The sequence below is a fragment of the Hemitrygon akajei genome, chromosome 7, assembly GCF_048418815.1.
Source record: "Hemitrygon akajei chromosome 7, sHemAka1.3, whole genome shotgun sequence".
NCBI lineage: Eukaryota > Metazoa > Chordata > Chondrichthyes > Myliobatiformes > Dasyatidae > Hemitrygon > Hemitrygon akajei.
This window is the reverse complement of record NC_133130.1, coordinates 170,416,890-170,429,389: the sequence shown is the minus strand read 5'-3', so window position 1 is coordinate 170,429,389 and position 12,500 is coordinate 170,416,890. Positions and strand designations below refer to the sequence as shown.

Below are 12,500 nucleotides of genomic sequence, written 5' to 3'. Positions count from 1 at the left end.
GTGCCAGGGTCAGGGTCATCTTGTGTCCACAGCATTTGGGGGTGGGGGGGTGAGCAGCCAGATGTCTTGGTGCATATTGGTACCAATGACTTAGGAGGGAAAAGAAATGAGGTGCTGAAGAGAGAATTTATAGAGCTAGGCAGAAAGCTGAGAAGCAGAACCTCCAGTTTAGTAATTTCTGGATTGCTACCTGTGCCATGTGCTAGCGAGGGTAAAAACAGGCTGCTTTGGCATGGCTGAGAAGCTGGTGCAGGGGAGCAGGGCTTCAGGTTCTTGAATCATTGGTGTCGCCTCTTGGGGGAGGAGGAGGCAGAACCTGTACAAAAAGGACAGGTTGCACCTGAACCTGAGGGGGACCAATATTCTTGTGGGCAGTTTTTGTTAGAGTTGTTGGGGAGGGTTTAAACTAATTTGACGGGTGGGAACCAGAATAAAGGGACTCAGAATAGGACAGATGTTAAAAAAGCAAAGATAGCATGCAGTCAGACTGTCAGGAAGAGAAGGCAGATGATAGGACCAAATTGCAGTGAACAATTAGGGATGCAAAATAAAAAGGGTAGTGAAAACAGCACTCAGTGTTTTATCTCATTGCATGGGGTATAACAAATAAGATGGATGATCTTGTTGCACCATTACAGATTGTCAGGTACGATGTTGTGGCAATCACTGAATCATTGCTGATGGATGGTTGTAGTTGGAAGCTGAATATCCAAGGTTGCATTTGAATCAGAGGGATAGGAAGGTAGGCAGAGGTGGCTCTGCTGGTAAAGAATGGCATCAAATCAGTGGAAAGATATGACATAGGATCGGAAGATATTGAATCCTTGTGGGTTGAGTTAAGAAAATGCAAAGGTAAAAGGACACTGATGGCAGTTATATACAGGCCCCCCAATAGTAGCTAGGATGTAGACAACAGGTTACAACAGGAAATAGAAAAGGCATTCAAAAAGGCAATGATGTTATGATAGTCATGGGAGACTTTAACATGCAGGCCGATTGAGAAAATCAGGTTGGTAATAGATCTCTAGAGATTGAGTTTGTTGAATGCCTACGAGATGGTTTTTTAGAGCAGTTTGTCGTTGAGCCTACTAAGGAATCAGCTGTACTGGATTGGGTGTAATGCAATGAAACAGGCGATTAGGGAGTTTAAGGTTAAAGAACCCCTGAGCCAGTGATCACAATAAGATTGAGTTCAACTTGAAATTTGATAGGGAGAAAGTAAAGTCTGACAGAGCAGTATTTCAGTGCCATGAAGGAAATTAGTGGTATGAAAGAGAAGTTGGCCCAAGTAAACTGGAAGGAGCTGCTGCCAGGGATGACAGCAGAGCAACAATAGCATGATTTTCTGGGAAAATGAGGAAAGTGAAGGACAGATGTATTCCAAAAATGAAGAAATACTCAAATGGCAAAATAGTATGACTGTGGCTGACAAAGGAAGTCAATGCTAATGTAAAAACCAAAGAGAGGGCATACGACAAAGCAAAAATTAGCAGGAAGATAGAGGATTGGAAAGCTTACAAAAACTTACAGATAGCAACTAAAAGAATCATTAAAGGGAAATGATGAAATATGAAAGCAAGATCCCAAATAATATCAAAGTGGATAGTAAAAGCTTTTTCAAATATGTAAAAAAGAAAGAGATGAGAGTGGATACAGGACCGCTGGAAAATGAGGCCAGAGAAATAATAATGGGACAAGGAGATGGCAGATGAGCTAAATGAGTATTTTGCATCAGTCTTCACTGTGGAAGACACTAGCAGTGTGCCAGATGTTGTAGTGTGTGAAGGAAGAGAAGTGAGTGTAGTTACTATTACAGGGGAGAACTTAGGGTACATAAGTCACCCAGACCAGATGAACTGCACCCTCGGGTTCTAAAAGAGGTAGCAGTAGAGATTATTGAGAAACTCCACTCTTTTTTGCTGTATATCAATGTTTAGATGACGGATTAGCTGGCTTTGTTGCCAAGTTTGCAAATGATATGAAGATTGGTGGCAGGGCAGGTAGTGTTGAGGAAACTGGTAGGCTGCAGAAGGACTTGGACAGATTAGGAGAATGAGCAAGGAAGTGGGAAATGAAAGACAATGTAGGCAAATGCATGGTCATGCACTTTGGTTGTAGAAATAACTGTGCAGACTATTTTCTAAACAGGAAGAAAATCCAAAAATGTGATTTGGGACTTGGGAATCCTTGTGCAGAACATCCTAAATGTTAACTTGCAGGTTGAGTCTGTGGTGAGGAAGACAAATGCAACGTTAGCATTCATTTCAAGAGGTCTTGAATACAAGAGTAGAGATGTGATGCTGAGGCTTTAAGGCATCGGTGAGGGTCCAGAGAAGGTTCACAAGGATGATTCTGGGAATGAAAGGGTTATCATACAGGGAACGTTTGATGGCTCTGGGTCTGTAGTTGCTGGAATTTAGAAGGATTGGGGGGTGGGGGGGGGAGGATCTAATTGAAATCTTTCAAATTTTAAAAGGCCAAGATAGAGTAGATGTCAAAAGGATGTTTCGCATCGTGGGGGAGTCTTGGACAAGAGGGCACAGCCTCAGTATAGAACAGCGTCCATTTAAAAAAGAGATGCGGAGGAATTTCTTTAGCCAGAGAGTGAAAAATTTGTGGAATTCGTTACCACAGACAGCTGTGGAGGCCAGGTTGTTGGGTGTATTTAAGACAAGAGATTGATAGGTTCTTGATGGGATGTGGCATCAAAGATTATAGGGAGAAGGCTGAGGAATGAGGCTAAGGAGGGGTAAAAAGAATCAGCCATGATTGAATGGTGGAGCAGACTCAATGGGCCAAATGGCTTAATTCCGCTCCTACGTCTTATGGACTATTATTTTAACCTGAACCATTATGTGGATCCCTCATTTTCATGTCAAAAGTGAAGATACACAAACTCCTCCTGACTTTTCTCCCATGGTCCACTCTCCTCTCCTATCATTTTTTTTTCTAGCCCTTTAGCTTTTCCATCTATCACCTCCCTGTTTCTTATTTCATCTCATCTCCCCCACCCACCAGCTTGTACTCTTTCCCCTTCCCCCCACCTTTTTATTCTGACATCGTCCCCCTTCCGTTCTAGCCCTGATGAAACATTGACTGTTTATTCATTTCCATAGATGCTGCCTGACCTGCTGAGTTCTTCTAGCATCTTGTGTGTGTTGTTCTGGATTTTCAGCATCTGCAGATTCCCTTGTGTTTTATGTACTTTACACTGACTAACCTGTTCATCAGTGAAATTCAAGTACTTGTGTAGAAAGTCATACTGCCGTGCTTAAAATATATTGTAACAAGTTGTGATTTTAGTATTCACAAGACCTGCTCACAAATGCATTATTCTTTGGAAGCATTTTCTCCAGGCAGAGATTGAAATAAAAAGTACCCCCCCCCCCCCATTATGATCTGGTCTATCATTGTGCACAGTGTTCTGAAAAACATCAGCTAGCACTATGTTGATTTCAATTTGGTTTTAGTTCTGTTTATGTTATGATATACTTGTGATTCTAGTGCTGCTCCGTGAGTAGAAGTGTGAATCACTGAGTGTTCCTCTCCCAATGTTCCAGTGTTGTGTAACTTTCAAGCAATCAATATTCACTTACAGGTTAATCATTCCTTAATAATAGGATTACAGAAGAGTACTTTTAATTACTTGATAACTTTAAAAGCAGTTAATTTAACACTGCTGTTATTTATAATTTGTTTTTATGGGCTCCAATATGAAGTACAGTAAAGTTATTTGGCATTGATAGTACTGTTTATTTTATGTTTAGTGTCACACTGACCCAAATCTGATGTCTAGTGTTGCTGCAGCCAGATTTTGTTGCAAATTATTCAGTTTGACAATTTGAAAGGTTAGATAAGAGGTGATTACTAATCTATTCATGGGTAATAACTTTCTCAATTTTGTTTAATCATATTTAAGTTTATAAATGCCAGTTGTATATAATCTCCAAATTAACTCCTGTATTAAAAATGCATGTTCAACTTCACATCAGTTATGTTCTGAAAGCCTTTAATAATCTATTTTTATAAAAAGGATGCCATGGCCATTAATGCTTGGTATTTTTATTTGCTTCTATGAACTTCTAAATTTATATTTCATCTGTGCTGTGTTAGGTGCTGCTAGTGTTATCAGTATCTCCACATGAAATAAAGAGAAAAGTACAATTTGCCTGATAATTACTACTTATTAACTGGTACTGGCTAGTATGCATGCACAGGTACTTCATAATGATGCAATTAGCCATAAATGTGACACTTCCCTGGTTGACTAGCCTGTCGCATTCACCATTACTATGAATGAATGTTAAGAATAACAACTCAGTTAAGTCTCTGAAGTTGCCCCAATGTCTATAGATCCTTGCAGCAATCTTGACTTGAGTTTTTCAATACCGATGCTATGTGGCACCGCAGACTACTTTGCCTCAGTAAGTCTACATGAAATCTACAGGGAAAATAAAATTAACAGTACATACAAGTCAATGGTTGTATTCAGTGCATTATCAACCAAAGTCCCATTTTAATTCTTGTTTTACAGATATTGGGGGACTGACCAATGTATCTCAGTTGGAGCAGTTGAACAAGCGTTACTGGTATGTGTGCCAGGATTACACTGAGTTTAAATACCCACACCAGACCAATCGCTTTCCTGAACTCATGATGTGCCTGCCAGAAATACGCTACATTGCAGGTAAATTAAAACGTGGTAATGTAGCAGAGATCAGCTACACTTGGTTTATTATTACAATCACAGGATACTTGCTCATCTTGCAGTGAAGCTCTGACTGTTGCATCTTCAACAAAAAATATCATGTACAAAGTGAAAATTTAATTTCTGTTGATGCTAATTGTCCTTTGAACACATTATTAGGAGAGAGTGGCAAGAGAACCTATGTTTAAAAAAATATTGATTACAGTAGATTCAAAAGGAAATGGTACACCTGTTTTGGGTACTTTTCCCACAATGGCCCCAGTTTTATTTCAATGGCTTCCTCCACAAGGTGGTTCCAAAAGCTATTGGAGTGGCACTATAGTTTTGTACCAGCGAAGTCAATCCTATGGCTTTTGATAATTCAATGTTCTGCTACTGCCGATTTCTCCGGGTAACCCAAATGGATACACCTCCTATGCATCTTGATGTGGGTTTTCACTGTGTGTCCCATCTGGCCAATATATGCTGCTCTGCATTCACAAGGAATCCTGTAAACACCAGCCATCCTGAGTCCCAGGTCATCTTTGACCCGCATAAGCTGGGGTTTGAGTTTCCTTATGGGTTCATGGATGGCATTAATCCGGTATTTCTTCAGGATCCTGGTGATCCTTCCAGAAACCGTGGAAATATAAGGAAGACAGGTGGTAGAAATGGGTTCCTCCTTGTTATTAAATTTCCTGGTTTTTCCATTGGCCCTTTTAAGGGCCCTATTGATTTCCTTCACCTTGTGGCCATTCTGTAGGAATGTCATGTGTGATCATCTTATTTCCTCATGGACACTCTCTGGGTCCGAAATAGTTTTTGCATGGTTAATCAAAGTAGAAAGAACCACTCTATGTTGGCTGGCTTGATGGTGACTGTTATTATTGAAGTGTAAGTCTGTGTGAGTGGGTTTCCTATAGATGCCATGCCCGAAGCTACTGTCCATGTACCCCTAGACATATTCTTTGTATGTTGAACTTTAAGGCAAATGGTATAGAACAGTTTAAAGCAAGGAGCCAAGCTATGGTGATGATTCATAAAGTCCATGTTCAACTCTGTCTTACAGGTAAACTGGTCAATATTCCTTTGGAACAGCTGCCTCTGCTTTTCAAAGCAGTCCTGCACTCATGTAAAACCAACACAAATAAAGAATGAGCCGTCAGCCTGTGGCCCTCAAATTTTCCATGCCTTACTGCCTCAGGTGAAGAAGGAATACAGACGGGGAATAAAGTTGACCAAGGTTCGGAGAACAGGGAAAATCCTCAGATTAAGAGTGAAGCCTTGTGACTCTGAAAACAGCTAGATTTTACTTTTATCTATTTATTTCACGACAGAGTTGAATGTATGATCTTCAACGCAGTGCACATGCTTCTGTACAATGCAGTTAATGCATTTCCTTGCAGTTTACGGTATGTAGGGTCTTATTGTTACAGTATTACCATTTTAGGTCTAGTTGAATTTTTTTATATTTTTGGGGGAGGGGGCTGAGCAAAGTTTTGTTTTATTAAGACTACCTCAATAATGAGATGACCATTTGTGTCTCTCTCCATTTCATATGCCTTAAGGCTGTCTCTAAAGCGGTCCATTCTGGCAAGCTGCTGCCTTGTTACAACAAATCGGTACTAACTGCAATCAGATTGATTGCAAACCCTTTATTTCCAGACTTTGCAAGAGGTTTTATTTAAAATTTTTATATTTGTTGTGTGGACATCATTTTTGTACACAGGTTCAGTGGGGATCCTACAGAAGGATGGTGCAATAAAGTGCATCCAGGCGCTGTAACCAGGCTATTTACAGTGGTTTTTTACTGATGAGTGAGGCAGTTACAATTGGCATCTAGTGGGGAAATGCAATTATTTTTCTCTTATAAGCTAATACTTTATCAATATTACATTTGGTACTGATGCAGATGCATAAGAAACCGTGCCATCTTGAAATATTTACTGTCAACCAAAAAGCCCTGCTAAGCTATACAGAAATACTGATAATACGTTATTAACATGGTTTCTCAGAACAGACAGGTTGCCATGGTCAAGGATCAATAGTCAGTATGTGTTAAAAACCAAAGATTTCATGTACTGGAAATGGTAAATACATTTCAGAATTATTATGCATTGTATGTCTAAAATGTCAAGCAGTTATAAATTATTTAAATCCTTGCCTAGGGATAACATTAGAAGGAGCTAAAATCTGAGTTTTAAAGTTATATTCTTATTGGACTTTTGTAAACTTGAAGTACAAGGCAGCATTGCTTCCCAAGGCACGTGTACCTATATATCTTCCCTGTCAACACCATTTGGAGTTGTCATTGGGGGAAAAGCTGTTTGGCAAGTCATATTATCGTTTCCAAAACATTATCGTGATCCTGTTATCTATTTTTAGACTTGTGGGTGAGGGAATAGTTGTCCTAGAATTCTTGCACAATTATGAAATTCAGAGCTATACAGATCTTCTTTCAGATAATCAAAATCTGCAGTACTTTATACACCATCACTATTTGTACATGTTAAAGATTCAATATGTCACTGACATTTAGTAACATGGCTCCATCGTTTCCCTGTGTCCAAATCCATTCATTTACCCTTTAAATAAAATACCCTGTTGACATATTTGTAGAGCCCAAATATTAGTCAAATCAATGGAAATGCCCTGTAAAGAACCTCTTTTTGCAATTTCACCTTTCTAAGTGTACTCATGGTCTGGCTGAAGAATTCTCTCAGTTTATATAATTATTTCCTTTCATCTCAAAGTTGCCAAGAACATCAGAAACTTCTTAAAAACATAAAAAATCTTAGTGCTTTTGAGATGCAGGGATTTTAGCAGTTACTCGTGGGTGCAGTTAACTTTTTAAAGTAATCAATCTCCCTTCAAGATTCTGCTGGTTTTATTCCTAACTGTACAAGCATACACTATTACACACTCCTAATGTGAAATAGATTTACATGGCATGTTTTACTTCAGATGTTCACAGGGAAGATTTGTAGGTGCCTGTTTTACCTCAATACTTTCATTTTTTTTTCTCCACTAGTTAAATCAAGAAGACCTTTTTATGAGAGGTATTCTTTCAGCTCCCTGTCCTAATTTGTGATCACATTAAATTCAATCATTCCTGCAGCCAGACTCCAGATATGCTCAGTTTAAGGCAAGAGATTCATGCCATTTTTCAGAATAGTGGACTCATTTCTGATGAAAAATATCTAAAATTGCATAAGCTATTGATTTGTTTTGCAAAATGCTTCTCAACTGTGTAATCATTCTGTTTAAAAAAAAAATGGTCAAAGCCATTTGGAATTGGCATGGAAATGCCTATCAAAATGCTCCAGAAATAGCTATAATATTTGTAGCTTAATATGCTTGAAAATGGACATACCTGAACTCTCCAATGCAGGCGTCTTCATCATATTCGTCCACAAGTCTTTAATGGCTTGTTTTAAAACAGGGTAAAGTGAATGTGTTGTGTTGCATACAAAAATTACTCAGGTATTATGATGAAAGTAGATGAACTAGTTTTAGAAGTAGAAATTTTGAACCACAAGTATCTTTCCCTTTAAATTGCAATTGAGGGCAATGGTTGAAAGGCTGGATATTTTATAGGGAATTGAGAATTTAAATCTTGCTTTAATACATGGGTGAGCATGGATGACGTGAGACCAGTTTGCAAAATCAAATGCAGCTGAATCTTGATGCAGTTCCCCAACAACGTGTGCAACATTTGCCAAGTAAAGACTCAGAATTGTTTGATGCTACCTTGCACTCAACACAGCAAGGGCTTTTGATCTTTATCGCATTGCAATACCCACCAAAAAATACAGTACTTGAATGATAATTAGTAAAATACTGATATGGTTCTAAGTTACACATCTTCCATAATTGGAGATAGGGATAATAAATGGGAGACATTAATTGAGATAATTAATTGGTTACAATTCTGAATCATGTAATTTGTGATGGTACTGTAACTGTTCCTTGTTGGTGTGTTTTACTTTCCCAAATACAAAAAAATTTGACAGAAGCAAAAATTTAATTTATTTACCTGATCTCGTAGCCATTTCTAGTTAATATCAAATAACCTTATCATTATTGGAACTACTTGGTAAATGTATAATACATACGTTTGAAAGCAGCCAGTAAATGTGAAATAATTGAAATGAAACCAAGGTCCAGTGTGTGGAACTAAAAGCATTTTGTATCACTGTGAAAATGCTTCAGAATGTAAACATAGAGGCAGCACAGTTAGTTTCATCAATTCCTTCAAACATGATTGTCCAGACCTTCAAAGCAAAATCCCTCTTTAAACTTGAAATTTATTTCTACCTTTTGTTTTAATTATCTTTTACAAGTTTTTCTGTGAATGTGGCTGAAAGTAAACCACAAATATTAATTATTTACTTTTTTAATTGAGTTAAATTTTCAAGTTAGATGTTTGTGGAAAATGTATCTCTTTCTCAGGATGATAAGCGGCAATCAGTCCTGCTATGTAGCCAAAAGCAGGAGTGGGGAGGTTGGGGGTGGTGGGGTGGGAGGGTAAGTTGGTGTATAGTGAAACTATAGAAACAAGTAGTGTTTATAGAAGATGTTTAATCCTAAGTGACAAATAATTAATACAGTAGCATAATAGTGGCTTTTCCAAGGGTCATCACTGCCTTGCACGCATTGCAGTTTGTAGCTCAGGGATCTATATTTAAATAAATGACCACTGGAAAAAACAACTTTATGCTGAAAACTACTTTCATGGACAAATTTAGGGCTACCAAGTCGTATACAAGTGATTTAAAAAATAGTTTGACTCAAAGTTAGCTACTGTGAGTAAATTGACTATTACTACTTTGTTCTCATGTGGTTCCTGCATAAATGTCCAACCCTGGCTGCTAATAGTGGATTCCTATGAATCTTCTGGTTCATGCATTAGTAACTTAGCCATTTATTTTGTCCTTCCATAAAAAAAGACTTTGCATTATTGTCATCATTATTCATTACAAATTGATATTTCCCTCAGGGTAGTATAAAGTGACTAATAAATACTTCAATAATAAATTTATTTTGAACCCCATTTCCATTGCTTTTAAAGTCCTTTGTTCAAAATATGAATTTACATTGACAGGACTTTAAAATTCTGTTTGCTTTCAAAAATGTATTTAAAATATACAATTACTACACATTTGGGTATACTTAATGGCATCACTCGTGAAAAAATACTGTTGTATTTGATGCAGTTATCAACAATTAAGTGTATTTCTTTAGGAGTTGTTATAGAACCATAAATAGACCTTTTATTTACCTGCCTATTCCCAGATGCCCATGAAAAGGTGGTGATGAGATACTACTTTGATCTGCTGCAATCCTTTATTTTGCTACATTATAACAGTGTAGCACAGGTCATGACGACAAACTAATTAATCCCATCTACCTGTTCATGTGTCTGTTAAATATTGCTTTATCTGCTTCTTCCATCTTTTCTAGGCAGCAAACACATTTGGTTAGTTCAAGTTTATTGTCATCTGACAGTACATATATACAGCCAAATGACACAATGTTCCTCTGGACCACGGTGCACCCACAAACACAGCACAAACCAAAATATTAAACTATAAATAATTTAATAAAATATAATTCAAAAAGCATGTAGTAAGTGTTATGGCATTCTGTAACATGGTAACAACTAGGATGTGTTAATCTCATTTAGTCCATGAGGAACCTACAATATTCAAGTACATTACTCAAGAGCAGGAGGGAGCTCTGTCCCCGTCCTTGGATTCCTCCACATTGTCCACTGCTGATCCATATATCATGTGTACCAACAATGTTTATTTTCAAAGCATTTAAAAATGAAAGGTTGTTTATTATTATAGTTCAAACAATTCTTTGACACAGTTCAAATTTCTTAAATGCTAAAAGATTGATCTGCCCACATTGTATTTAGGCTTTTTTTCAAAATTGTTTATCATATTAGCCAACGGATAAATAACGAACAGTAAATATTGTAAAATAATTTAGCATGAAAAGCAGTAAAAATAATTACACTATTTAGCAAAACATTTTTGGTACCTAAAGCAAGTCACAACATATAGCAACAAACTGAAGGGAAAAAATAATCGAATGCTACAGCCCTGTCTTAGTATTTATAAATAATGTTAACACTATCATAGGAAAATGCCTTGATATCCCAAATATGTCCATGAGAAAAGTGCAGTATCTCTAGAAAGCGCCAGTCAGTGGCAGAAGGAACCAGATTATCTAATTAGCAGCTTCATATTGCCTTTTGTGAGTTGTGTTTTCTTGAATTGTGGAATGTGTCTTGTAATAGTTGATGCATAATTTACACAAATGACAGTGTGGAAAAACTACCTCATGTGACATCCTGTTGTTTTATGTCATAAAGGGATAATGTGAAATGTTAAATTTTTTTGCTGTTTACATAACTGTGAAGGTGTAAATTTTAACACTCTAGTGCTTGAATGCATCACCATTTTCTTTACAGCCATTAAGCTACATTTTAACCTGCAGAATCACAGTGAAACCCAAGTCAGATTGTTTGTGCTCTGGCTAAAGTAGATTTGGTTAATGAACTCTGCAAGTGTAGACTGTAATTGGTGAAAGTATACTGAATGTATCTTCACTCAGTGCTGTACACCTGATGATCTCAGCCTGTAATAAAGTTCCACTTTACAGCACAGAATGAGAAGTTGAAATGATTTACATTGCAAATTAGACATTATTTGCTAAGCAGTAGCTCTCGATTCATTTTGATTAAATTATATAACCTTTAATTTGGTTGATCATAATTTGTAATTCTGAGAAACAAAGCAAAAATGTAATAGTAGTAGCCACTAATCATTCTGTAACCTTTTCTACACGAATCAGGAAGTCAAGTCTTTGTCAGATAATCCTCTGCCAAGTGTTCAGATCTGTTGAGAAAATACTACTTGTTAAGGGACTGCTCCCCAAACCAATACATGTTTTTTTTCGCACTTGTTGCAATGAAATGTACTTTGCCATCTGTTTTAATGACAGATTAATTACGGTAGTACATGAGATTTTAGTTAATCTAAATTGAACCAGTTTGTGTAGTCTGTTGTTTAGAGATGCATCCACAAATAATTATTTACCAAATGATTTTTTTGGACTAAATGAGTGAAACCCATTGGATTATGTGACCTTGTTAAAACTGGATTTATAGACATTATTGAACAGTTGATAATTCCCTTGGAAATTGCATAAATTTGTGAGCAACAAGGGGATAGTTCCAGAATTTTGTCTGTAAATCTGCCACACTGAAGTCTGCAGTTGAGGAAAGCCCCAACATCACCTGCCACATTTCTGCTCTGAAATGACTCATCTCCCACAAACATACACCACAGATATTTACTTACCACTCACTGCTTGATAACTTACGCTGCCTTCCCTTTCATGTATAATAGAAGCAGAAGAATACCTGCAGATGCTGGGAATCTGAAACAAAAACAAAAAATGCTTGAAACCCAGAGAACAGGCAGCATCTGTGGGGTGAAACAATCAAAGTCAATGACCTGGCAGTTCAGAATGCTTCATTTATGTTTCTCTTCCATTGTGTTGTTGTCAGCCTCAGGGAGTAGCACAGTGGTGACCAACTATTCTTGGAGTAAAGTTGCTAATTGTGCATTAGCTTGTTTATAATTGACATACATCCACTACTGAACACAATTACTGTGAATAGATTTTGTAAATCGTAAAATATTTGGACAGTGTCTATGTTCTGCAGCATCTTCTAAGTTCACATTTTTCCAACAATGTGAATAAAGCAACTTCCTCATTGTATAAAGTGATAATTTTA

General features: G+C 37.3%; 1 protein-coding gene across 2 annotated transcripts in view; it reads left to right on the top strand.

Moving 5' to 3' along the window:
* LOC140731170 (nuclear receptor subfamily 6 group A member 1) overlaps nucleotides 1-9,146 on the top strand; it is a 285,699-nt gene extending 276,553 nt beyond the window's left edge. For both annotated transcript variants that reach the window (XM_073052586.1, XM_073052587.1), the window contains 2 exons: nucleotides 4,535-4,687; nucleotides 5,757-9,146. In XM_073052586.1, coding sequence (XP_072908687.1) covers nucleotides 4,535-4,687; nucleotides 5,757-5,845 — 242 coding nt within the window. In that variant the 3' untranslated portion in view covers nucleotides 5,846-9,146. The remainder of the gene's footprint in view (nucleotides 1-4,534; nucleotides 4,688-5,756) is intronic.
* The last annotated feature ends 3,354 nt before the right edge of the window (nucleotides 9,147-12,500 follow it).